General features: G+C 64.9%; 2 protein-coding genes across 18 annotated transcripts; one reads left to right on the forward strand and one right to left on the reverse strand.

The window, feature by feature from the left end:
- The first annotated feature begins 4643 nt into the window (after positions 1-4643).
- On the forward strand, positions 4644-16160 carry MAFK (MAF bZIP transcription factor K). 3 transcript variants are annotated; one of them, XM_003124249.7, is made up of 3 exons: positions 4644-4872; positions 12642-12721; positions 13538-16160. In XM_003124249.7, exons 2-3 carry the CDS (start codon positions 12686-12688, stop codon positions 13970-13972), a joined length of 471 nt encoding a protein of 156 aa, XP_003124297.1. In that variant the 5' UTR covers positions 4644-4872; positions 12642-12685; the 3' UTR covers positions 13973-16160. The 3 variants fall into 3 exon arrangements, with proteins under 3 accessions (XP_003124297.1, XP_013843148.1, XP_013843149.1); XM_013987694.3 differs by lacking the exon at positions 4644-4872 and adding an exon at positions 6802-6995; XM_013987695.3 differs by lacking the exon at positions 4644-4872 and adding an exon at positions 11822-11971.
- On the reverse strand, positions 15798-25548 carry TMEM184A (transmembrane protein 184A). 15 transcript variants are annotated; one of them, XM_085015993.1, is made up of 9 exons: positions 25334-25548; positions 24519-24737; positions 21971-22136; positions 21598-21688; positions 21411-21486; positions 21182-21273; positions 20383-20459; positions 19837-20034; positions 15798-19209 (listed from the first exon to the last, which is right to left on the reverse strand). In XM_085015993.1, the coding sequence occupies exons 2-9, from the start codon at positions 24735-24737 to the stop codon at positions 18644-18646; spliced, it is 1485 nt and encodes a 494-aa protein (XP_084872119.1). In that variant the 5' UTR covers positions 25334-25548; the 3' UTR covers positions 15798-18643. The 15 variants fall into 15 exon arrangements, 12 of the variants coding, with proteins under 12 accessions (XP_084872119.1, XP_020941623.1, XP_013843145.1 ...); XM_021085964.2 differs by having other exon boundaries at positions 15798-19229; XM_013987691.3 differs by having other exon boundaries at positions 20383-20552.
- Positions 25549-26023: the final 475 nt, after the last annotated feature.

Below are 26023 nucleotides of genomic sequence, written 5' to 3' on the forward strand. Positions count from 1 at the left end.
CCACTGGGTCCAGCTTGGCCACGGGGCAGGTCCCCGAGGGGGGGGCCCTGAGAGTCGCAGACTCCTCCCCGTGCAGGCCAAAAGGGGCACTTTATCTGGTAACCAGCGCTGCCTCTGCCATAAAACCGTCATAAAAGGACCATTGATCAAGGCCACCCAGGGACCGGGCAGTGCCAAGGTCTTCGTGGCCATTTAGAACCTGAACTCATAACTGTCCAGTGAGGTTGGCGTAATTCCCTCCATTTTATTTCATTTGTAATTTGATTGTATAATTTTGAATAATGCATTACACGATCAGACGGTCCAAAGGACAAAAAGAGGTTGACCCAGAAATCCCGTCTCTCTTCCTGCCACATTGGTTCCGGCCGCCAAAGGCCACCCTCTTTTTTTTTTTTTTTTTTTTTTTGACTTTTTTTTAGGGCCACACATGTGGCATATGGAGGTTCCCAGGCTAGGGGTCGAATTGGAGCTGTAGCTGCCAGCCTGCACCACAGCCACAGCAACGCCAGATCAGAGCCGCTTATGTGACCTACACCACAGCTCATGGCAACACCAGATCCTTAACCCACTGAGTGAGGCCAGGGATTGAACCCGCATCTTCATGGATACCCGTGGGGTTGATAACCACTGAGTCAGGACAGGAACTCCCCCACACACTTTATTTACTTTTTTGCTTTTTTGTCTTTTTAGGGCTGCACCCATGGCATATGGAGGTTCTCAGGCTAGGGGTCTAATCGGAGCTGCAGCCGCCGGCCTACACCACAGCCACAGCAACGTGGGATCCAAGCCACATCTTCGACCTACACCACGGCTCACAGCAACGCCGGATCCTTAACCCACTGAGAGAGGCCAGGGATCAAACCCGCAATCTCGTGGTTCCTAGTCAGATTCGTTTCTGCTGCACCACGATGGGAACTCTCACTTTTTTTTTTTTTTTTTTGTCTTTTCTCGGGCTGCACCTGCGGCATATGGAGATTCCCAGGCTAGGGGTCCAATCAGAGCTCTTGCCGCCGCGGGCCTACACCACAGCCACAGCGACACAGGATCCAAGCCGCATCTGAGACCCACACCACAGCTCATGGCAATGCCAGATCCTTAACCCACTAAGTGAGGCCAGGGATGGAACCCGAGTCATCACGGATGCTAGTCGGGTTCGTTAACTGCTGCAACACGACGGGAACCCCTTCCACATACACTTTAAATCATCTCTACAGGACTGATAACACACAGTACAATATACACACTATGCAAATAGTTGCCGGTATGTTGCAAACTCATTTCACTTTTTGGAACTTCCTGGAATTTTTTCCCTTGAATATTTCCATCTGATGTTGGTCAAATCTGAGGCTGTGGAACCTGGAGATACGGAGGGTTGACGGGATACATTTTTCTTCCTCCCCCTTCATCATAACCCCAATTCTGCACCTTGATTTCTCATTTACAACAGACCGTTGGGTTTTCTGTATCAGCATATTCCTTTTTCACAGCTGCAGAGTAATCCCTCATACAGGTGTCCCACAATTTGTTTAGTTGTCCCTTAATGATGGCAACGTGGTCGTTTCCCATCTTCTTTTATCACAGCCCATGCCACAACGATAAGCTCACACACCCTCAATTTCACCTGTGACCAGGTGCACCTGTGGCACAGATTTTTTTTTCTTTTTTTTTTTTTTGGAAGTTTAGGGCTGCACCACGGCATATGGAACTTTCCAGGTTAGGGGTCGAATTGGATCTGCAGCTGCCGGTCTACACCACAGCCACAGCAACATGGGATTCGAGCTGTGTCTGCGAGCTACCCCACAGCTCACAGCAACGCCGGATCCTTAACCCACTGAGCAAGATCCAACCCGCAACCTCATGGTACAGACTCATTCCCGCTGCGCCACAGCGGGAACTCCTGTGGCACAGCTTTCTAGAAGTGGGATGGCTGGGTCTGAGGACAAGTAAGGTCCAATTAAGTATGGAAAAAGCTGGAGTTCTCTGGTGACGCAGCGGTTAAGGATCTGCTGTTGTCACTGCTGTGGCACAGGTTCGATCCTGGCCCAGGACCTTCTGCGCGCCACAGGTGCAGCCACAAAGAAGAAGCAGCAGCTGCCAGTTGCCTCTCCTGCACCCCCACCATCCTACCACTCATGCTCAAGGACCTGTTCCCCAAGCCTTGCAATCAGCCTTGCAATCAAGTGGCCTGATTTTTGGATTCTGACAGATGAGAAATGGCTTTGCAATGACTTTTTTTGGTCTTTTTAGGCCTGCACCCGCAGCATATGGAAGTTCCCAGGCTAGGGGTCGAATCCGAAAAGCAGCAGCCAGCCTACTCCACAGCCACAGCCACATCAGATCTGAGCTGCATCTGTGACCTACACCACTGCTCACAGCAAGGCCAGATCCTTAACCCGCTGAGCGAGGCCAGGATCGAACCCAGAACCTCATGGTTCCTAGTCGGATTCATTTCCACTGCACCAGGACGGGACCTCCTCATCTTTGTTACTCTGGAGGTTACATGCACAGAACGTGAAACTCACCGTCTTCATCTTACTGAGTGTTCCGTTCGGGGGTTGAAATCCATTCAGGTTCTTGTGCAGCGACCGCCACCCACTTCCAGACCCTTTTCCTCACTTCATGGTTTCTCTTTAAAAACGTTAAATCTTTGCCGTTTCCGTCGTGGCGCAGCAGAGACACATCCTGCTAGAATCCATAAGGATGTGGGTTCGATCCCTGGCCTCGATCCCTGGGTCAGGGGTCCAGCGCTGCGGTGAGCCGCGGTGCAGATCACAGACGCGGCTCAGAGCCAGCACTGCTGTGGCCGCAGCGTCGCTGGCAGCTGTAACTCCAATTCGACCTCTAGCCTGGGAACCTCCATGTGCCGAGGGCGCAGCCTTAAAAAGACAGAAAGAAAATTAAATCTTTGATCCATTAGAAACGTATACTGGTGTGCCACAGGGCTGAACTGTGGCTCCAATGTTACCTTTTGCGAAACGGCTATCATGTTGTCTCAGCAGCAGTGATGACACTATTTCATCAAGCCCCTTTTAAAGTTGAGGAAGCTAAGACTCAGAGGTGAAATGACGTGAAGAGTCACCCCGCGAGTGGGACCGCCGTCCCACCTCCACCTAATCCAGCCTCTCAGTCCCGCTTTCGCGGCATCAGCGAGAATATTTAGAGGATGCTCTGCGTAACCGACGTTCATACGAAGAGGCGGCAGCCAGGTAGGGAAGTGAGGACCCCGCTGAAAGTCAGTTTTCCTGACTACAGCGGTGGCCTGGCCAGAGGGCCACAAAGCGGCGGGCGGCCCGAGCTCTGCATCCGAGGACGGAGGGTGTGGGCCGAGAGAAAGGGGAAACACCTTTCGAATTCCAGCAAGTTCTCTGAAAACATCCTGGAGAGATGGGCTGCCCCTGCTGCTGTGTTTATTGGCAGCTGTTCCCGTGGAGGCTCCAACCTGGATGCCCCACCAGGCACGGGCGACCAGCAGGGCAGGGCAGGGCAGGGGGGCCGGGGGGGAAGCCCACACTGGCCGGAGCACGAAGCGGCTCGAGGGGGCCCCGTGGTGGTGCCTGCTGCAAGCGGATGACCCGCAAGCCTCTGGCACGTTCTCCGCTTCGTCTCCCAGGGTACACCCCAGGTGCCCAGGACCCCTCCACAGACACAGCCGGGCTGTGGGAGGCCGGCCGGCTCTCGCAGAGCCTTGGCGAGTTTCCCTCGATCTTTATTCAGAACTCAGACATGTGGCTTCACTGAGGTAGCTCATTATTTCTGAGAAGGGATCCAGAAAGTGTCCTAGTCGTGGGGGTGAGGGGGGGCTGGGCCTGGTAACTGGACAGGTCACCTCCTCGGCTTTGTCCTCCATCTGTGACAGGAGAGCGTGCTTCTCCCCAGGGGCAGCCTTGACCTGAGGCCAGGACAACACCCGGGTTCTGCCTGTGCCCGCCTGTTTCCCCGCAGCAGCTGTCAGCGGGCCTCAGGGGGGCACTGTTCCCAGGCTGGGGGGAGGGGGTCTTGGAGCCCCTGGACACTGAGGCCCCTGCCACTGTCTTTCTGATAGAAATTGTTCTTTTAACCCATTTTTTGGTGGAAAGACGGGAAATCAAAAGACAGATGGGCATGTCTGTTGGGGGGGACACCAGACACCCTCTCCTCGTTTGTGGGGCTGGCTCACCTGGCAGACAGGGAGGTGTGTGTCCATGAACCCGTCTCCTCTTGGGTGATAAAACCACCTGGACCTCGGTCGTGGGCTCTACCTGCTGTGACCACCCCTGGGGATGGCGAGGGTCTCCGAGGGCCCTGGTGAGGCTGAAGGATGCGCGGGAACCGCCAGAGGTAACGAATACGGGGTTCAGCCAGAGCCTGCCCTTCCCCAGTCCAGAGAGGGCGAACTCGCGGAAATGAGGGTGCCCCTGGCCCAGTTGTACTTAAGGCGACGAACGCCGCCCCTCGGGGCGCAGCGCACGTCGGGGCCGCCACCAAGCGGCGCGCTCGACACCTGCGGTCACGGGGCCATCCTGCCTGCCGGGCACAGGTGGGTCGCGGACTGGGCTCCGGGGGGCGGGGCGCTGGCGCGAGGAGCGGCGGGCGGGCGGAGCCTCGGGTGGGCGGGGCGCTGGCGCGTGCGTCGGCTGGGCGGGCCCGTCGGTGGGAGGGGCGGCGTGACGCGCGCCGACGCCGATCCCGGAAGCGGTGTCAGATGCTGGGGAGCCGGGCGGGCGGGCTGGCGGCGGGCGGCCGGGGGAACTTGTTGTTCTTAGCGAAGTCCGATCCCAAGCGCGCGGCGGAGGCGGCGGCCGCCGAAGGGGAGCGCGAGAGTGAGCGCGAGCGCGAGGAGAGCGCGTGCCCGCGAGGAGCCGCCGCGCGCCCGCGCCCCCCGCGCGACGCCAGGTGAGCAGCGGCCGGGCCGGGCGGGGCTGGGCCGGGGGCCGGGGGCCGGGGGCCGGGGGCCAGGGGCCAGGGGACCGGACGAGGGGCGCCCACCGCTGAGTCACTGCCACCTTGGACCCGCGGCCAAGTTGGGCCGAAGCCTGGAGCCCCGGCCCGGCCGGCGCACCTGCAGTCAGGTGTCCCGGCCCCAGAGCGCCGCGCGGGTTGGGGGCCTTCCTTCTGGGCTGGGGGAGCGCGCCCCGGACCCGCGACCCCAGGCCCGCGTTCGGAGCCGGCGGGCGCGGGGCGGAGAGGGGCGGGGCGGGCCGAGAAAGGGCCGGGTGGGGAGCGCGGGCGTTCCGGCGGCGCCGGAGCCCCTGCCCGGCCCGCCCCACCAGTTCTGCCCGCAGGCCCGGGAGATGCACTCCGGGGGAAGCGGGGGCGATGCGGAGGGCCACGTGTAGGGGAGCGCGTGGCGGCCAGGCCGAATGGGGCCTCGCACACCTGGGCGCTGCCCGGCTGGGCCGTGCGGTCCCGCCCTGGAGGCGCGCTGGCCCGGCCCAGCGCTGCCGGCGCCCCGGTCCCCGCCACCCCGAGGGTGGGCAGGGCGAGAAGGCCCCTCGCCCACCATGTCACTTTCCGGGGTTCCCATAGGGAGGTCTCGGTGTGGAAGCTTGGGGTGGGGAGGGGGACCCGGAACGCGTCACTTCCGAACCCCATGGCCCCGCGTCACATTTTTTTTCCCTTCTGTGAAGGGGGGGGGGTGTCCATCCCCTAACTCTAAAAGCGGGTTTTTCTCTGCCTGTGCTGAGTTCAGGAAACAGATGAAGTGTCGGTCCGCCTGCTTCCACGCCTTCTCCAGGACCGGGCGGGAGGGGAAATGTTTCGCTCCGGCCCCGGGTCTGCCTTAGAAAAGCAAATCGCTGTGCCCTCCGTCTCCGGTCTCCGTAGTAGTAGGCTCCCTCGCCGCCACGTGTTGTGCAGTCTTCCCCAAAGCGCGCTTGCCCACATTCTGCCCACAGTCCGGGAGCCCTGCTGTGTTGGGGGTTGCAGGAAGTTCCCTGCTCTGTCTCGCGTTAATGATTACTGCCTGTTTACCTTAACGCACAGCTCTTTTGTAGCCAAGGCAAAAATGGATCTTCCACTTAAGAGTTCATTCAGCAGTTGACCAATACTCAGCCAGCCCTTGCCAGGTGCCTGGCCTCAGGGAGCTTCCGGGTCTCTGGGTGATCAGTGGGTGCCCCTGCCTGGAGGCTTGGCTGCGGGGCTGCCCACTCCCTCCCCCCACTGGCATTGGTGAAGTTTTGCCGGCAGAGCAGTTGCCACACAGGTGTCTTGATGTGTGCCGTGTCTGGAGCCGAGGCTCCAAGCCTCCTGTCTTCAGGGGGATGGCTTTTTTAAAAAGCCTTGGTCTACGGAGCCGGGAGGGTTTGGAAACGGAAGGTGGGCTGTGTGGGTGGGTGGGGGGGCACCTGCAGCCTGTGGCTGTTGTGGCTTGTTGACCCTTTTCAGAGGATGGTCCTCCTGGGGTCCAGTAGCAGTGCTGGCACCTGAGCCCGGGAGAGGGTGTCTGCTTTTCTGACTTAAAGCTGGACCTCTCATTCTCCCAGAAGAAGACTTTTGTCAGCACAGAACCGCAGCGCGAGGCTTCTCCCGGGAGCACGTTGGCCTTTTGTGCTGGAGCAGAGCTGGGCTTTAAGGGCCGGCTTCCAAGTTCAGCATCGCTCGCTTTCAAGGTGGTTGCTAAAAATGGGAGTTGAATCGAGGCTACTGGGGACGTCGGCTCGGGGCTCGCTGCATTCCAGCCCTTTCTCCGGCGCTGAGGCTGAAGCTGCCGCTGAGTGAGGTTGCTTTCCGGGCCGTTCTTTGTCCCCCGCGGTGCCTGCTCTCACTCTGGGGCTCTGCCTTGGCTGGGAGTTTGTTTACAACCTCAGGCAACCCAGGATCGCTGTCCGTGTCCTGGCTGCGCCTGAGTCTGAGGCTTCTGGAGTGGACGTTCTGGATGTAGGGTCCCGTCTGCACGGGAAGTGGCGCCCCGGCCAGGGGAAGCGTCCGCTGCGTAGCTGCTCTTTGGAGCAGTAAACAGTGACTCACCCCTGCTCCCCGCCTCCCCGCTCCCTGCTAATGGAAGACGCATGGCTCCGGTATTTACTTTTGCTTTTTATAAGTCACAGACTCCGTCATGTTTCCTCTTTCTTACAGTTTCAGGAAACTGAAAGTGTCATCTTAAAATCAAAGGATTTTAGAGCAGGTAGAAATGAACCTGGGGGCCCTTGGTTGTGCGCACGTGTGCGCGCGTGCGCACACACACACAGACACACACACACACACACACACCCCTTTTTAGGTGAGGAACCTGAGCCCCGAGGGCTCCTTGCCCACCTGCCCGCGGGGCGGGGTCCTGAGTTGGGGTCTGGTGCAGCGCCCTGCCTGCTTTCCTGCGATGCTGCCAGTCAGGGCCCCGGGCGGCAGGGCAGGGAGCCGTTGGGGTGGAAGCAGCCCCGGGCCCCCTCCCTTCAGTGCAGCGCTGATGCATCTGCTCTCGAAGCAGACCTTTCACCTGCCAGGAGTTGGGGGGAGCAGGTGTGGGTAATGGGGACCCCTGCCCTCCGTCCAGCGAGGGAGGCGGGCCTTGGACAGGAAGGCCAGGACCAAGTCTTGGGTGCAGCCCTGATGAGTGTTCTGGAGGAGGCACCCGCTGGCCGCAGGGGGGAGGGCGGGGGGGGGGTATCTTTCTGGAGAAGCAGGGGTTGGGGGAGGGGAGGGCAGGGAGCGACAGGGAAGGGGGCAGGAGCTGAGCTCAGAAGTGGCCGGGTACCCCACACAGGTTGGGGGGAACTTCAGGAAGCTAGAGGTGGAGTCCTGGGAAGGCAGCAGGTGGCCAGGAGAGTCAGGGGCTCAGGAGGGACTCTGAGCAGGGGGGCTCCCTCTGTTTGCTGCGTGGGGGGCACTGCATTTGCGGGACTGAGATAGGAATCCAGACGAGATGCAGGGTGCTGGGCCGAGGCAGTGCTGGAGGCCAGCAGGTGGCCATGGAGGAAAGGCAGGGCCTGGGGGGCCATCATCCCTTGAGCTGACACAGGAGGAGGGCAGGTGTGGGCAGGGGTGCGTCTCTGGGGCGGGGCAGGCAGGGGTTCTCCAGGGGGATCCCTCCTGGACTTGGAGGTTGGGCTCTGGGAACCCTGGATGGCCCAGCTGGTGGGGGGGAGAACACAAGCTTGGGGGGGTGCCTGAGGGCTCTCGGAGAGCAGGGGCCCAGCCTGAAGCTGGGTGGGGGGGACGAGAGGCCTGGGGCGTGGCGGGGGAGAGGTGGGGTGGCGTTCAGCCTGCTCTCAGCCCGGCAGCCGCCTGAGTCACCTCTGGTTGTAGCCAGGATGACACAGCTTCCTCGGACTGCAAACGCAAGGTGACCAGACGTCCTCCAAGCGGGGCAGACAGTCATGTCTTGCCGGAGGGCGGCCAGCCAGTGCCAGCCTGCAGGCTGGGCGTGGGCCGGGCTGGTGGGGTGCCGGGCGAGGCCGTCAGCAGGGTCTGGAGGTGGGCAGGCCAGTGCAGAGCCCTCCCGGCCCCCGGCCGTGTGTCTGTGGGGAACCGTGCGGGTTTGACAGGTGCTTGCTGTGCGGCCAGCCAGAGGCTCTCCGGGCCCTGGGTCGCCCCGGAGAAGGCCCCCAGCCCCAGAGCAGAGGCCGCCACGCCACCGGGGCTTCTGGCTTTGGGGAGGGCTCGCTCCTCCTCCCCGTCCGTCTCCCCAGAGCTGACGCCCTCGAGGCCTGGGAATGGAAGGGACCCTCCGGCTGCCTCTCTAGGGCTGAGTGGGGCAGGCCGGGGACAGAGGTGGTGTTTCAAGTGCCCATCCTGCTGGGCATCGGGGAACCGGCTTCTCCTGCCGGCGGGCACGGCGTGCGGTCTGCGCCGGAGTCGGAAAATCTGCCGCCTCCTCTGCTCCTGGGTGATTGGACCTCGGGCTGTGCCTGTGGGTCCTCGCCCCGATGGCCGCCTGGCTTCCCTGGTGGAGAAAATGCCCATCCCCGGGCCCTGAACCCTGACCCAGCCCGGCGAGGCCTGAGCACGCTGGGGACAGTCAGGGCAGTGAGTCGGCCCCGGAGCTCAGGCCTCGGTCGCAGCCTCGGCAAGCGCCTGGTGGGGCCGAGATCCGGCCCCGGTGCACCTGCCTTCTGGAAGGGCTCCCTGCCCTGCCCGTTCCCTCCGGGCCAGAAGGGGAGGGATGCTCTGGCTCCCAACTTCATTCCAGACTCTGCAGCCACCTCTCCCCGGCTTGTCTCTCCCTAGAGCAGAAGTGCAGAAGTGACAGGTCCCACGTTCTCCCCGCTTAGATGGACATCAGAACCAAGTGTCTGGCTTTGGGTTGGAAACCAGCCTCTTGGGTCAGGTAGATGGTTCCAGGCTACCAGTGCTGAGTCCAAGCTCTCTGGACCAGCAGCTCCTTCAGGGCCAGGGCAGAGGGCTGAGGGGGAGGGCAAACCCCCTGTCCGGGCCCCAGCCTGGTGCTGGCCACCAGCTTCTCAGGGGACACCCACCCCTGCCCAGGGACTGGGGCTCAGCTGAGCGGGTGGCCCTGGCTCTCTCTGTCTGTGGCATCGCTGGGTTCTGTTGGTCGACAGCTGGATGAGACACCTCCCCTCCCCTGCCCAGTGTCCCCGCGTGGAGCTGTTAGAAAGGCGTCTGGGGGCCTAACCAGCCACTGATGCAGCGGGAGGGGAAGCCGCTGCCTGGGGCGCTCGTGCAGCCCGTGGGCGCTCCCGCCCAGCCAGACCATGCCAGGCTGCAGTCTCGAACCCCACCAGGTTCCGGACGAGTCTCAGAAAGCAGTGGTTCCCGTGTGAGTGCTGCTGGCCCACGCGCGTGCGTGACGTCCCGTGGTTTACAGGCCCCTTTGGGGGCAGTTGTTTCAAAATCATTTGTTTTACAAGCTCTTCCTCAGCCTCCAAACCTCTTCTCTGAACCTCTTTCCAAAAGCAAGCCATCATTTTCCGAAGGCTTGGAGCGATGTGGCGTCAACAGCGGGTGTGTTTTAGGTAGAGGCAGTGCCGCCCATGCATGTGCTGAGGTCCCCGCAGGCTCTTGGCCCCTGGACGGGCAGCCCCGGCGGCGGCTCGAGCCCCTGGGCAGGCACCAGGCCCAGAGGACAGCCGCCTCTTCCAGCGGTTGGCTTCCCCGTGGAGCAGGTCCCCCGGGGGCAGGGGGACCGTGTGGATGAGCAGGGCAGGTCCTGCCCACTGTCCCGGCTCTCTGGGTCCTGGCAGGGGGGTGTGGCAGGGGTCCTGGTACAGGCCCTCAGTGCTGGGCGTTGAGAGCGGAGCCCTGGGTCCCAGGGTCCTTCCTGGCGTCACTGGCTTGGCCCAGACGGGGGCCTTTGGCACTGGCGTCACCAATCCCAGAGGTTTGCGAGCCTCGGGATCTGATCCGAGAGAGCCTCCGTCATCCCTCCCAGCTTCGACTCGAGATGCCGGTAACCGTCCCTCAGCCCTGCGTTTCCAGGCGTTGGTTCCTTTGTCCCTGCGCTGTGGGCAGGACAGGAGGGCTGAGAACTAGGGAGCTCCCTGAGTCAGACCCCAGTCAGACCGCGGCTGGGCCGCTCTCTCCGTCTGCTGAGGCTCCTTGCCTGCGGTCCTGGGCTTGGTGGGCTCAGAGCCGGCAAAGGTGACCTGAGGATCTGCCCCGGGGGCCCTTGACCTTGTGGACGAGGGCACCTGACCCATGTGGGCCTGCCCTGAGGGGAGGGGGCTGAGCCCGCGGGTGCCGAGGCCCAGTCCTGAGCGCCTCCTGGGGCCCGGGGGTCCCTCCCACCACGTCATGGTGCGTAGGTCCCCAGGGGAGGCGTCCCCGCCCTGGCCGTGCTCCGGCGCGGGGTGCCGGGGGTCCCGGCGGGTCCCGGAGGGTCCGCCCGGGTGGAGTGGAGGCCCCGCCCTTGCCCTTCCTTTCCCACCGGGTGGGAGCTGGTCCGGGCGGGTGGGCGGGGCCTGGGCTGTGGGAATGTCAGCCCAGCTCTGTAAACAGCGGGTGACTCACCGCCCAGCTATGCCCCGGCCGCTGGGAGAGCTGCAATGATAGCAGCCCCTCCTCTCCCAGACTGTCCCCAGCCCGGGGCTTCTCCGGCCCAGTGGTGACCTCGGCCCGGGAGCAGGGTGGCCTGTGGGGCGCTCACTGGGCCCACAGATGCCAGGGTCAAGTCACCATCAGGAAGCTCTCACCTCCCTGCCAGGACCCCCCCACGTGGCCGTGTGTCCATCTCCAGCCCACGTGGAGCCTCGAGGAGGGCAGAGGGGCCTGGAGGTGCCAGGGCCGCACCAGCCCTGCTGCTGTTCTGCTCTCCCTCCCCGCACCCGGAGAGCAGCCGTGTTGCCAGGGACCCCCGGGAGTCCCCTGGCCTGGGTGCTGAGCCCCTCTGGTGGTGAAGGGTGGGCAGCTGTCGGAGGCAGGGCCGGTGGTGGCGGGCCCGGACAGTGCTCCGTCGAGTCCTGGGGCTGCAGGCCGAGGTACCCACCCAGGGCCCCGTCCCCCCAGTGTGGAGGCCTTGGTGCACCTCGTCTTGGCCCTGAGACGCTCCTCGGGTGTCTCTCTGACCCTGTCTCTGCTCAGTTCACCTTGCCTGGCATTTGGATCTTGTCTGGGCTTGGGGGAGGGCAGCCCCCAGTCCTTGAAGCCGGTGACATAGTGTCCCCGTGAGTCAGGGGCCAGGAATCCCACGCCCCTTCCCCAGCCGCCCGCACGAGGGGCCTGCTCACTGCCTCGCAAACCTGCACAGCCCGCCCGAAGCCATTGTTGCTGTGGGCTTCTCTGTTTCCATGACGACCATCAGGGGTTGGCTACTTCCCAAGGTCGCCATGGCAACTATCAGAGGGGAATCATGCTTGGGATGCTTTGGCTGGCTTTTTCATGAATGATTAGAATGTGTGACACAATGCAGACGCGAGAATGAGAAGGGCGGGCTGCAGGGACAACTCCCGCCAGACGGTCGGTGAGCTCTGGAGGTGGTGGCCCCCACCTCCCCCGTCCGGGCTGGCGTGGGAGCCCCCACCCACCTCTGGGCCTCAGGTCATGGCTGTGGGGCAGCCGAGGTGGAGGCGGTGATGTCACAGCTGCAGTGCCCTTGGCAGAGGTAGGTCTGCCGGGGAGGGTGAGGCCTGGGCCCCGTGGGCTCGGGGCTCCCCCTCCCTGCCCATCGTTGGGTTGAGCTCAGCAAGGCAGGAGCTCCCCAGAAGGCACCTTCGTGTCGGGGGCCAGGCGGGCCCAGAGTGACGGGTCCTGCTTGGGCACTGCTGTCCCTGGGTCCAGCGGTGATTGTCAGGGGCTGGGTGTGGCCTGTCCAGAGGGGGTTTTGCTGCTGAGCCGTGTCCCCTGAACGTGGCTTCCAGTGCCTCCCAGGTGCGAGCGTCTGAGCTCAGGGCCAAGGTCAGAACAGGAAGTGGCAGTGCTCCTGCCCAGAGCTGCCCCAGGCACAGGTGCTCCTGGCCAGGCCCTGCAGGCAGGGGGAGGCGGGGTGCGGGACGGCCCTGCGGCTGCCGGGCACCAGACAGAGGGCATCCAGGCTCCTCTGCGGGCGGGGCTGGAGCCTGAGGTGTGGCCCGTGCCCTCCCGGGCCCCTTGAGAGGCTCAGGCCCAGCCAGGATGCCCTGATTTCAGGGGCTATGCCTGGACGGCACAGGTGGGGGTGGCGCCGCCTGGGAGCATCCCCCGGGGGTCCCTGCTTTGGGTCACTTGCGACCGCAGCTTGCCCTGTGCCCGGCCAGGAACTAACCACGCTCGTTCTGTGCTCTGTGATTTTCTAGTTACCATTTCCACACGGTTCTGTCCGGGTGACGGTGCCCAGGTTATGACGACTAATCCCAAACCGAACAAGGCATTGAAGGTAAGGGGTGGGGTGGGCAGACCCTGCGCCCAGGCCTGGCAAAGGTCCCTTCGGCCCCAGACGCCCCGTCCCGATGCCGCCCTTAGAGCGCGGGGAAGGAGGCCTGTCCCAAGGGTGGGAGGAGCTGTTGCCTGGAGGGAGGGAGGATCTTTGGGAAAAGTGGCGACCGAGTTTGGGGGCTCTGACGTCCAGGGGCTGGAGGGGTGGGGGCCGGCTGGCCAGAGAACATTTGAGCCCCCGGCACCGGGGTTTGGGTCACGTGGCCTCTGCTCCCACAGAGCCCCTGAGGGGTGCAGTGAGCAGGGTGCTCTGGCCCCCGGGGTCCGGCTCCCTGCGCCTCCACGTCGGGGGCTGGCGTGTGTCCTCGGACTGGCCGTCTCTCGTCTCGGAGCAGAGCTGGGCCTGGCCCGAGGTGGGCTCTTGGAGCATATGCGGGCCAAGCCTCTCATAGCCTCTCGTGAGGTCCTGCGGTCCGTGGAGCCCAGCCCACTGGCCTTGGCTGGGTCCTGGAGTCTGAGGGGTGCAGAGAGATGGGCGGCCGTCCGCCCCATGGCAGCCTTGCACCGGGCACCAGAGGGTCACAGGCAGCCCCGCTGGGCCGAGGCCTCGCAGGTTTGGGCGGCCAGCGGTCACCGGTCGTGGCCGACATAGCCAGAGGCCCCCCCCCCAGCGAACACCCCTGCACCGCCCCGAGTGCACGAGGTCGGCTGACCCCACTGGAGCAGGACGGGCCGGCCTGGGACGCGGAGGGGAGCAGACCTGGGCCTCGCGGTGCGCGCCGGGGTCCCCGCCTGAGCCTGTGCTGTGGCCCCGCAGGTCAAGAAGGAGGTGGGCGAGAACGCCCCGGTGCTCAGCGACGATGAGCTGGTGTCCATGTCGGTGCGGGAGCTGAACCAGCACCTGCGCGGCCTGTCCAAGGAGGAGGTGGTCCGCCTGAAGCAGCGCCGCCGCACGCTCAAGAACCGCGGCTACGCGGCCAGCTGCCGCATCAAGCGCGTGACGCAGAAGGAGGAGCTGGAGCGGCAGCGGGTGGAGCTGCAGCAGGAGGTGGAGAAGCTGGCCCGCGAGAACAGCAGCATGAAGCTGGAGCTGGACGCCCTGCGCTCCAAGTACGAGGCCCTGCAGACCTTTGCCCGCACGGTGGCCCGCGGCCCCATCACGCCCACCAAGGTGGCCACCACCAGCGTCATCACCATCGTCAAGTCCGCCGAGATCTCCTCCACCTCCGTGCCCTTCTCCGCCGCCTCCTAGTGCCCGGCCTGGGGGGGCGCGGGCGGGCGGGCGGGGCGCGTCCCTCGAGCTGGTCGGAGGTCCAGACCCCTCAGTACCGCGTCCGGTCCAGGAGGCCCGCGGGGCCCTGGCTGTGGCTGGGAAAGAGCCGGTTCCCGAGGGCCCGTGTGCCGCACGCCTTCTCACGCGCACGCCCGCCCGCACCCGCACCCGGCCTTCCTGGGCCCTGCCGGTGCTCTGCAGACATTTCTGGGGCATTTCTGGGGCTTCTGTCTTGCGCTGGAGGAGTTGGGATGTGTGGAGGGAAGGTCCTCAGACGGTTCCAGGCCCCCGCGTCTTCCACCCCCACCCTGAGCAGCCTGTCCACGCCCCGCAGCGCTTCGGGCCCCCTTGCGGCGCCCCCGCCAGGGCAGCACCCCGTCCCCGCCCCGACGGCTCCGCGGTGCCCTGGGAGGAGCCGAGCACCGTGGGGTCCCGATGCACCGGGAGCTTGCTTCAGCCTCAGCCCCAGGCCGGTGCCCCGAGAAGCTGGCGGGGGAAGGGCGGCGTGCGTGTGCAGGCGTGTGCGTGTCTGTACACGCGTGTGCCTGTCCTCCCACCAGGGCACTAGCGGCTCAGGGGGCTTCGGGAAGCAGCTCCTTGTGGGCGGTCACCTGGTCCCGTGGCAAATGCGGGCAGGGTCGTGCGAGCCTTGGGTTCCTCCTCCGCAGCAGGGGCCCCAGGGGGGGTCTTTGGCTGGGGGCAGCCGCCAGGCCGGGGGAGGCGGAGCCCCGGGGCGGGGAGGCGGGAAGGGAGCATGTTGTGTGCGGAGCAGGCGTGAGGTCGGCGGTGGCCGCGGAGGCTGGCCGTGGAGCTGGGCAGCACGCGGCTGCCCGGGCTCCTGCAGCTGGAGGACCGGGAGAGCAGGGAGATGGGTGGGGACGGAGGGCAAGGAGGGTTGATGGTGGGGGGAGGTGCTGACGCGGGAGGCGGGCCAGGAGGGTGGCAAGACCCTGCCTCCGGGAGCCTGTGGGCGGTATGTTGGCGGAGAACCCGGGACCCTGCGACCTTGGTGCTTAATCATTGCCTGGAACCTTTGCCTGCTCTTTCTTTCTGGCGCTCGGAGCCACGGGTGGCCTAGGTGGCCTTTGCTGGGGCTTCCCTTCCCTGAGAGCTGCTGCAGGGGCTGCCGTGTGGCCAGCCACCCCCCCACCCCCACCCCCCGTCCCGCCTCTCCTGGGAGGCCCTGGGGCCGGGGCTGGGCTGCGAGCTGCCAGCCCCACAACAGGCCGGGCAGGCGGGCGCCCTGGGCTCTGACCCCCGCCTTGCTCCTGGCTTGCCTCCTGGGGGCCGGCGAGTCAGGCCCCCACGCTGCAGAGCCCCGGAGGGGGAGGAGCGGAGGCGGACAGAGAGCCCCGAGGGCTGCGGACAGACTGCGTCCGTCTGGGGGAAGGCCCGGGTCGGGGGCGTGCTGGGGCCTCTCGGCCGAAGCCGGTGTGTCAGCCAGCTGTCGATACCAGAGCCACGGTAGGTAATCCACATTGGATGTCGATAAGGACCACGGGAGTATTTAAAAGAGAGAAAAGTATATATATATAAAATTATATACACATTTTATCGTACAGATTTTCATAACTTTTCTTCCTGTTTGATACTGTAAATCTCTATTAGAGCAGAGCTGCCTGGGCCTGGGGGTGGCTGCAGTGGGGTCGGCTGCTCGCCACCTGCTTCCCTCGGGCCTCAGCCCTGCCAGGTGCCCCACCGGGCACCCCGTCCCGCAGCCCCCGCCGCCGCTCCCTGGGACCAGCCGGGGAGGCCAGCGTGATCCTCCTCCTCCCTCCAGAGCATCGAAATTTCATTGTCACAGTTTTAATATATGGGTTTTTTTATTTAAGAAAATAGGCAAGGCCCCTGGTCGGGGGGGGGGGTGCTGGTTTCCTGGGCCCCCCCCCCATGATGCTTCAGGCGCTCCCTCCCTGGCAACAGGCCCTTGTGTGAGCTCCGCACCAGTTCCCGCCCCTCTGGCCACGCAGCAGTTCCATTTCAATATTTATTTTTGTGCTGCTTTTATCGTGATATAAATTATTGAGAAGAGACCCCACGTTGTGGCCCTGTCCGTGCGACGCGTGGCCCGTGCCCGCCGCTCCCCTCGGCCACACCTAATTTATTGCTGTACATCTCTCTGCTGTGATGCTTTTGTACCTTTGCAATAAAGAGTTTTCTGGTTTCAGCTCTGTCTTGCCACGGGGTTGGCGCTTTGGGCCAAGTCCTCCCACCAGGGGCCCCTCCACATCCCAACCATCGCTGTAGCCCCCCAGGCGTGAGGTCCATGTTGGACGCTGCTCGGGGGCAGTCGCCAGGGCTGTGGGGAGGGCGGGCTCCCTTTCTGGGTGGTCGGTGTCCACAGCCCCCTTTCCCTGGACACCTTCTTTGGCTGGGGCTCTGAGATGAGCTTGCAGGTTGGGAGAGACAGGACTGCCAGGGGCTGAGGGCAAAACCGGTAAGCCGACTCCTCTGAGGGCCAGAGCCAGGGGCCCCCCAACCTGGGCCTGCAGAAGGGGGCCTGACCCCGGGGTGCGGTGGGTCGTGCTTGGCCCCCGCCTCTGAGTGAGGGTCACACTTGCAAAGAAAGCTGCTGTCGGTTTCTGACCATTGGCAGCCCTCCCGCCACCTCTGCCTGAGCCGCCCAGGGTGGCATCTGGAAGGAACCAGGGGCCTGTGTTTCTGTGCCAGCCACTTGGGAAGCATCCCACCCCTGCTTCCGTGTGGTTGTGGGCGGCTCCTTACCCTCTCTGAGCCCTGAGTCCAGAGAGCTCTCCTGCTCAGTCTCCCCCAGCGAAGCCAGACCCCCGTGAGCCCTGGGAGAGCCCCCACCCCGCCTCCTGTTCCCTGGGAACCCAGGACGGCAGCACCAGGGCCGGAACTGGCAGCAGCCTGTGGGTGTGAAGGAGGCGGCGCAGACCCAGCCCGGCTGGGGCTCCAGGCTGCCCGTCTGCTCTCGGGGCTGCCACCCCGTAGTGTGGGTTGCTGGGGCCACTTCACAGATGAGAACACCAAGGGCAGCACAGTTGGGTAACCCGGCCGCAGCCCGTGGCTTAGCTCCTCGGCTGCTCCCAGCCCCATGTGGTACAGCCTGGCATCAGGGAGCCCGCTTTTCATTGGGCCGCAAGATGTCCTGCTGTGCCCTGGTCCAAGCACCCTCACTCGGCTCCGTGGCACGGCTGGGATAGCCGCCCCTCTGACCTGCCTGAGGCTCTGTGCCCGCTGCAGGCTCAGGAGCACAGGGCTGTGCCCTCACTGCCTCACTTTGTCACAAAAGCCTGGCCCCAGAGAGAGGCCTGTGGGGGCTGGGACCAGCTGGCGAATGCCCTGCTCTGGCTGGCCCCGTGACCTCCGGCAGGTGGCTCAACCTCAGCCGCTTCAAGGCTGTCGTGGAGCCTGTGCGTGTGACATTGCTGGCTTGGGCCTTGGCGCACAGCAGGTGCTCCCGAAGCACCAGCCTGGACGAGGCTGCCCCGGTGCCTGAGCCTGGCGGAGAGCGCCCTGCAGCCCCGACCCTCGCCGTGTCTGCGTCTGCACAAGGGGCCCTGGCCCACGTGTCCTCCAGACACAGAGCTTTGGGCAGCTCAGGCCTCAAAGGGGGAGCCACCCGGGCGGCACCGCCTCCCCGGTTCACCTGCCGGCACCTTGTCTCCATCCACCGCCTCCAGCAAACCTCCCTCCCGAGCTGGCTGGCTGAGACACAGGGGCCCGGCCTCGGGAGCCTCGCTGGGGCGACCGTGGGCAGAGGGCACCATAAGCCAGGTGGGGACTTCCCGGCACGCAGCAGGGAGGAGGCCTGCCTGTCTTACCGAGCAGCTGGTCTGGGCCCTGGGAGAGGCTGCTGGCCTTGAGTCCCATGTCCCCAGGCCCAGGAAGCAGGGGGGCAGGGGTGACCCCCTCTGGCCTGACGCCGTAGGCCCGTTCCTTTCCTGCTGAGTCCCTGAAACCCTCAGCACCATTCACTCTCCCTGGTGACGGAGCCGGCGGCCAGGAGCGTGGAGGGTGGTGGTTGGGCGGTGGCCCGGGCCCCCTGCCATGGGCCGCCTGGCATCCTATGCCTGCCGTAGGCACTGCCACCGCCCAGTGCCCTGCACCTGCCACTACCCTGCTGATGCTGCAGGCTCCCTGGATGGACCAAGGTTCTGCCCCTGCATGTCCCCCTTGGCCTATGGGCACCCTCACGTGTCCACTCCCATGTCCGGGGCTCCCCAGCTCTCTGGGCTCCTGCCCAGCACAGGGAAGGTACCAGCCTCTCCTCGGCCTTGGGGCTTGGCACACTGACTGATGGCAGGGAGGCTGAGGCACAGGGCGGCCCTCCCATCTCAAGTCTCAGCTCTTCGCCTGCCTGCTCGGAGCTATGAACGTGGCCCCAAGGGGGACGGGGCCCTCCCCTCAACACGCAGACTTAGCACACGGGTCTCCTCTGCCGGCCCACAGTCCCTCCATCAGAGCACTGAGCCTGCAGGAACAGAGGCCACTAGTGTGGCTAGAAGACCCAGGCTGTTTATGTCTAATGAAGTGCGGTTGCCTGGGACGCCCACACCCTCCGCCGTGGCCCCGGCACCACCCAGACCCACGGCAGGCGCGCCCCCCAGGGGAAGCAGCTGAGGGGGGCTTGCCTCGGCCCTTCCTCCACGCCCCGCACCCCCACAGCCTGCGTGGCCTGCAGCTTCAGGGCTCTGGGGCCAGGGCTGCCCGGTGCCCCCGACCATCCTTCCCCACAGCTGCCAGCCTGGGGTCTGTCCGTCCAGGGGGCCGCCTGAGCCGAGGGCCCGGGGAGCCCCGCAGGTCCCTGGGCTGGTCAGAAAGGCGCAGAGCCTCTTGAGTCTCGGGCCCCCCAGGCGCCTTGCAGGGCCACCAAGCGACCCACTCCGCTGGCCCGAGGCAGGAAGGGGAAGGGGACCCTGGTGGCCTGACCGGAGGCCCCCGGTAGGGCCTGACCTTCGGCAAGAGCATCGGTGGACGAGGGGCCCTGCGTGTTCCCAGCCAGGTGGCCCCTACAGCTCCTCCGCGGGGATCAGCATCCTCTTCTCCAGGCTTCGGCTCTTCCGGCCCCTGCCGGAGCCACCGTCCGCGCCGGCGTGTGTGCTGGACGAGGGGTCCCTGGCCGGGCCGGGCCCACGGGCCTCGTGCGTGGCCTGCTGCGTGTACTGCTGGTAGGTGGGCGAGAAGTTGTGGATGGCGTCCTGCACGATGTCCTGCGGGCTCATGGTCTCCTTGAGGCCGCTGGAGATGCTCTGCATGGGAGCCGTGGGGGCTGCGGGCAGGCGGCGGGGGAGCTGGGGACGGGTGCTCCCTGCGCCCGCCAGCCTCCAGCCCACCCAGCCCTGCTCCCCACCAGCCTCGAGGCCGCCAGCAGAGGGCGACCCCCAGAACCCCCACAAGCCCGCCCCGACCCCTGCCGGAGGCGGCAGAAGGGAGACCACCCTGGGCCGGCTCCCATCTTCTGTCTGCACTGGGGTGAACCCTTCACACCCTCGGCCACTCCCTTGACCCGTCCGGGCTCAGGCCATTCACCAGGGGCGCCAGCACCGGCCAGCCCCTGGCCTCTCCCGTTCAGGAACCTGGGTGGGGCCACCCAGGCGCTATCACCCCAGGGACCCAGATCGTGTCCCTCCGAGCTCAGACCCCTGCCCTCGGCCCCTGCTGCCCGCCGGCCTGGGCTCTTCCCCTGGACCCCGTGCAGGTGAGCTACCCATCTGGAGCTTGGTCCTCCCGTGGGCCTGCCTCCCTCTCATCAGGTCCAGGTTCCCAGAGCCTGTGTGCAGGCGAGGGGACAGAGACACGGGGCTGGGGGCCCCGCCTCAGGCCCACACGTGTGAGGTTCCAGGTTGCACCCCTGGGGCTGGCAGGACCAGCTGTACCTGGCGAGTCCTCTTTCTTCTCCGAGTACACCTGGCAGGTGAAGGCGCAGCGCAGGGCGATGGAGGCGAAGAGCATCTCGATGCAGATGACGAAGTTCTGGTAGCCGGCGGCCACCGTGCCAGCCCCCACCTTGCTCCCGTCGATGACCTGGACCTCAGGGATGACCCCACACCTCTCCAGGATGGCCAGCAGCAGCCCTGGGGGCGTGGTGACGGCCACTCAGGCACCTGCCCCGGACGGGAGGCTGGCCTTGTGGGCTTGGCGGGGGTCTGCAGGGCGCCTCCAAGCGTACGCGGGACCTGCCCAGGAGTCTGTCCTGACCTCTCCCTGGCTCCACCCCTCACTGTCCTCTAAAAACTGAGGGCTGGGAGCACCCAGAGCCCCTCTGCGTGACCTCTCCCCCACAGCGGTCAGACCTGCACCGTTTCCCCTGCGCCGGGGCTTTATGGCCTGCAGCTGACAGGGCTGTGTTCCTGACCTTGCTACAGCTGGGGGCACCCGGGGACGTCTCTGGCCCCCAGCCCTGCCTCAGCAGCCCCACCCACCCTGCCAGAAAGAGAGGAAGATGATGGCCTTGACGGTGAGGAACTTGAGGACGGGCTCAAAGGGCTGCAGGAGCTCCCTGGTGGCGAAGTAGAAAAGGAACAAGGCGTAGAGGGCCAGGCTGACGGAGGCGTTGTAGATGAGGGTGACATAGAGGTAGCCACTGTGGATGCTGGGGCAGGGGAGGTGCCGGGGTCAGGGCGGCTCCGCGCCCCCATGCCCGCCCCCCCACACCAGCTTTGCCCCCAGCCGGGGCACCTGCAGGGGCGCAGACCTGACCCTCCCTCAAGGCCAGCAGACAGGGCTGCGGGCAACAGCGGGGGGCCTCCAGGAATCCCTCTGTACCTCCCCAGGCAGCACAGGCAAGGACGCCAGGCCTTCCTCCCCACCAAGCTCCTCCCAGGCCGGCCCCGGCTGCCCCGCCCACTCTACCTCCTGCGCATGTGCAACCACTGTGTGCGCATGCGTGTGAGAGCCGGTGTACCCACGTGAGCGCGTGTGGGCATGGGCATGTGTGTGTGAGGGGTGCGTGCGACACAGGGGCACGTGCCAGGAGGAGCTTGGCTTCCTGGGCCCGGGTGCCCTCAAATCCCAGCCTGGCTCTGTGGAGGGCAGGCGGCAGGTGGTGCCCGTAGCCCTGGGGTCCCAGGGCCCCTGTGTGTGACAAGGAGCCCGCTCCTCTGGGTGTGCCTGCCCGAGGGGAGGAGGGGCAAGGGACGAGGCCTGTGCTGAGCCCTCTGCCGAGCCTGGCCCACCTCCCCTGGGAGCCCCCCATCCCTCCGCACCACAGCCAGGCCTTACTTGAAGTCCCCATCGTGGTATTTGCCGAAGGCCTGCAGGACGATGGTGGCCGCGGCCATGACGGGCTTCACGACGCAGAACTGCAGAGTGGCCTGGGGGCGGGGGAGGGCCCGATGGGCCCAGGAACCGTGGTGGTTGGGGGCAGCTGGCAAGAAGCCAGCCCCCAGCCCCCTGGGCAGTGAGGGGCGGTCAGGGGGCAGCCAGGGCGGGGTGGGGGACGGGCACTCACCTGCTTGCAGAAGCGCAGAAACCCGATGGAGTAGGACATGCCCCGCAGGCAGCAGGTGCCGTAGACGCAGCTGGACCTGGGGTGTGGGAGTCCCTGAGGCGTGTCCCCTGAGGACACGCCCCCCAGACGAGCCCGGCTGCCCTCCCACCAGGACCTGGGGAACCCGGGGCTCTGGGGAGGTGCTTACCGGATGGGCTTTCCCCGAATCTCAGCCATGATGGCACTCTCGCCCCCCAGGTACTGGAAGCAGAGGCTCAGGAAGCTGTAAATGACGAAGGCTGCAGAGCAGGGGGGTCACCAATGAGCCTGGCCTGCCTGCACGAAGGCTCCCCGACCACCCGGGACTCCCTGGCGCCCGCTGCCAAGGACCCTCCTCACAGCGCTCCCAGCCCAGCTCTGGGACCACATGCCATCCCCAGTGGGTAGGCACCTTGGCCGACCTCCCTCCCCGGTCCAGGGCCCCTCCCCACCCAGGCTCTGGGAAGGCTCAGCGGTAGCCCCCATGCCACCTGGGAACCCGGGAGTCCTGGACTCTCCACGCGGGAGCCCCGGGCCCTCACCTTCGTAGCAGTCCCGCACGGAGTCGAAGTACACGTAGTACTGGTGGCCTCCCAGGAGGAGGAGGCTGAGCCAGGAGTCGAAGGCGTAGACGGGGACGATGAGGAGCAGGCGGATGATGTAGCGCTGCTCGTTGGGGACCGTGTAGGAGCGCAGGTGCAGATAGATCTGGGCGGGCAGAGCGAGGCGGGCTTGGGGGACGCAGCCCATGCACCCCCGAAAGCGTGAGGGAGCAGAGCGAACCGTCCTGAGCCCAGCCCTTAGCGGAAGCTCGGCAGTGAGAACACGCTTTCCCTCACGCATGCGCACCTTCGGTCGCTCCTTCACCGAGGGGCGGGCGGCCCCCAGCAGGGGCGGCAGGCCTGGGGAGCACGGGGGGGCATTAAAAGGGCAGGTGCCCTCTGACCTCTCTAGGGTCTGTTCTGTGGAACAGGCTGGTTCAGAAACAAAGCCACGGAGTTCCCATCGTGGCTCGGTGGTTAACGAATCCGACTAGGAACCATGAGGTTGCGGGTTTAATCCCTGGACTTGCTCCATGGGTTAAGGATCTGGTGTTGCTGAGAGCTGTGGTGTGGGTTGCAGACGCGGCTCGGATCCTGCGTTGCTGTGGCTCTGGCCTAGGCCGGTGGCTGCAGCTCCGATTAGACCCCTACCCAGGGAACCTCCATATGTCGCGGGAAGTGGCCCCAGAAAAGGAAAAAAAGAAAGACAACAACAAGAAAAAAACAACAAAGCCAGGATCCATGTGCGAAGACATTCATGGTACAGACACACATGGGACCGCGCACGACTGAGGTGCGGCCCCACATAGGGCGCTCCCACAGCCAGTGAAAATGACGCCCCGAAACGCCAGGGTGGGGAGCCGTTCGGAGAATGCAACATGTCACGTTAGGGGGACAAAGCAAGCGGGACCCAGGTGTGTCGAAGGGCAGGGTGAGGACCAAGGGAAAGACAGGCGGTGCCCGTTTCCACCCGTCGACCTTCCTACACCTGCCACGCTTTCTGCTGGGACACGAGAAGCAGTGACAGCGTCCTTGAGAGGAAGAGGCGCCAGGAGCCAGGCAAACAGTCTGTGGTACCCAGCACCTCTGGAAGGCTTCCTGGAGGTGCCGTGAGCGGTGGGGGAGCGGGCAGGCGCAGCACGGGGAGTGGCAGGGTAGCCTGGCATCAGGGACAGGCTCCTTATCAGGCAGCTGGTGCAGCGGGAAGGGCACGGTGTGACCAGCCCTCAGGAGGCGACATTCTGTTCCTGGGGCTGGCACTGCCAGGCTCGGTGGCCTTGGCCAGCTGCTGTCCTCTCTGGCCTTGGTCTTAAAAGGGAGGGTTGAGTCCCTGTCTGCCTCACTGGGCTCTGGGTGGATGGGCAGTGGGAGGGCCTCCGCCACGGAGGCCCTGGCCGCGGAGGTGGGCGTGGAAAGCAGGGTGGGCCGGAGAACTGCGCCCATCCAGGCGGTGGGCCCCAGGACGCTGGGCTACTGACACGCGGACACAGCTGGTCCCCAGAATTACAGAAGGTCGGGGCTGGACAGAGGGTGAAGCCAAGGCGCAGACTGTGGCTGAAACTGGGACTGCCTGTAGCCAGAGCTGCTCCTCCAACCGCATCCCACACCAGACCTAAGACCAGGCTGCCACCAGCAGAAAGGCATGGCTTCCATGCAAAGCATGTGCGCCAGCTTGTCCCGTCTCCAGGGCAACTTAGTAAGACCCGGGGCAAATACTGCCTCCCCCAGGAAGGCCTCCTTGATGGCCCCAACAGGAAGAGACTGCCTCCTCCCACCTGGCCCACCCTAACACACACACACACACCTCCCACACACACACATTCTTTTTAAGGCTGCATCTGTGGCATATGGAAGACCCTGGGATGCGGTCGAATTGGAGCTGTAGCTGCTGGCCTACACCACAGCCGTGGCAACACTGGATGTGAGTCGTGGCAATACTGGATCCTTAACCCACTGAACGAGGCCAGGGATCGAACCTGCATCCTCATGGACACTATGTTGGGTTCTTAACCCACCGAGCCACAGCGGAAACTCTCTAACACACTTATATATTATTCACCACACCTGGACACACACCACATGGCAGGTGGCTCTCACCAAGAAGGGCCTCTGCCCACTCCTCCCCATCCCTGCCTTGGAAGCCCCTGGCCACCTGCTTCGTGGCCGGCCAGACGCCTGACTGCCTCCCCCAGCTCCGGGCTCCCCCTGCCAATCCAATCCCTGTGACAGTGCCAGCCAAATCACCCACAGCTCTGCTCTCAGCTCCAGCAGCGCCCCCGGCCCCCCAGCACCCCCGACTCCCACGTGAGGTTGAGGGCCCCTCAGTGGGTCCCAAGTGCCTCTGGCCCAGCTCCCCCTCGCTCACCGCCTCCCCAGGCCTGACCTGCTGTGCGCCCCCAGGTTACTCGTCCTCTGGCCAGCCAGACCCCTTCTGTCCCCTCTGAGGTCACTGCTTGCTGTCCCACCGCCCTGGCAGGGCCAGCTGGGGCCGGGCTGCGCCGGGGCCCACAGGGAGCAGGGTCCCGAGGGAGCAGAGGGGGTGGCTCACCTGGTGGCCGGTGAGCACCAGGGCTGTCCACACGAAGATGCCCGAGACGCCGCGGGCCAGCGGGGTGCAGAGGAAGAGCTGGGAGGCGCCGTGGGAGCCGTTCCCCATGTGGTCCTCCTGCGCCCCGGCTGGTGCGGCCGTGCCCGTGGGCGGGGGGCTGGGCTGCAGCCAGGTGGCCGACACCAGGGGGGTCCCCAGGAGCCCTGAGGCATGAGTCATCTGCTGAGGCAGAGGCGAGGGAGGGGTAAGGACAAAGGTACACCCAGAGCCAGGAAGCGGCCCAGGGCCAGCGGGGCGGGCCGAGCCGGGCTGTGCTGGGCTTTGGCCACCGTCCCCCGTGGGAGTGCCAGCTGACCCTTCTGTCCCCTTTCCTGGGCTCTGAACAGACTTCAGCATGTAGGGGCCCAGCTTCAAGGCGTGGGCCCCGGGGCCCTCCTTCCCTGGGGTCAGCTGCCTGGGTGCAGACACAAGCTGCCCAACCGTGACCTGGGGTGCTGGGCCCGTCTTTTAGGGGACCTCAGAAGGTCGGGAGCCCCTGTGGCTCTGGCAGCCGGGGTGTGATCCGGGAAGCAGCGAGATGGGCACCGCCCAGGCGGCACCAGAAGCAGGAGGACTGCATCCAGTACCCCCTGGACCTGCCTGACCGTCCGGTGCCCGACTTGGCCAGGGCCCTTGGCCACCCAAGCCTGCTTTCTAGCCCTTAGTGCCTGTTTTCTGCAGTCTGCCAACCTCCCGGGGCTCCAGTGACCTCTCTCCACCCACCCTGGAGGCTTCTGCCCCTCCCTGCAGCCACAGTCACAGGGCCCAGCGCCTACCTCGCAGTCAGGAAGCTCCCAAGCCAGTCCTGGGAGGCCCGGTCTCCTGGGAAGCCTGGCCAGTCATTTGTGTGGCCACGTGGCCCCCACTGGCGGCCCCAGTGAGGGTGGGGCCAGGCTACTTTCTGGAGGCTGTGCCAGGTCTGGGGAGGGGCGGCCAGCACCCCACCTCCCAGGTGGCCCACCGGAGCTGCCGGCCGGCCGCGGGGAGGGGCGGAGGGGGAGGGGGAGGAGCGGAGGGCTGTCCCCTCCCCCTGACACTCGACACCTTCCCCCCCGCTGTTTGCTGGCAGCAGCTGGCTCCCAGGAACCTGCTGGCCGCCAGGTGCCCTCACCTGCCTGCACCAGGATGCCAGGCAGCTGCTTCCTGGGCCTGAGACAGATGGGAGGGGTCTGCAGTGGGTCAGGGTGGGCTGTGACTGCGCCATGGGCACTGGCTTCCATGTGGGGTGATGAAAAGTTCTGGAAGGAGACAGGTGGCAGTTGCATGCCGTCAAGGGTGTATTAAATGCCACTTTAAAATGGGTAAATTCTTTTTTTATAATCAGATTTTTCATTTTATCTCTTCTTTTATGTATTTTAGGAGAACTTTATTATTTATTTTATTTATTTTGTCTTTTTGCCATTTCTTTGGGCCGCTTCCGCGGCACATGGAGGTTCCCAGGCTAGGGGTCGAATCGGAGCTGTAGC

Source organism: Sus scrofa, chromosome 3 (genome assembly GCF_054392235.1).
Source record: "Sus scrofa isolate SSC_HxYL_T2T_F1_AM1 chromosome 3, Sscrofa_HxYL_maternal_Yorkshire_Landrace_v2.0, whole genome shotgun sequence".
In the NCBI taxonomy this organism is placed as follows: domain Eukaryota; kingdom Metazoa; phylum Chordata; class Mammalia; order Artiodactyla; family Suidae; genus Sus; species Sus scrofa.

Bases quoted from the DNA above. Each gene is read 5' to 3' on its own strand.
- MAFK (XM_003124249.7), top strand. From the start codon at position 12,686: ATGACGACTAATCCCAAACCGAACAAGGCATTGAAG. The intron at 12,722-13,537 runs GTAAGGGGTGGG...GTGGCCCCGCAG, and splicing joins AACCGAACAAGGCATTGAAG to GTCAAGAAGGAGGTGGGCGA.
- TMEM184A (XM_013987691.3), bottom strand. From the start codon at position 24,737: ATGACTCATGCCTCAGGGCTCCTGGGGACCCCCCTGGTGTCGGCCACC. The intron at 21,487-21,597 runs GTAAGCACCTCC...CCCACACCCCAG, and splicing joins ATTCGGGGAAAGCCCATCCG to GTCCAGCTGCGTCTACGGCA. The intron at 20,035-20,382 runs GTGGGTGGGGCT...CCACGCCCCCAG, and splicing joins CTTCCTCTCTTTCTGGCAGG to GGCTGCTGCTGGCCATCCTG.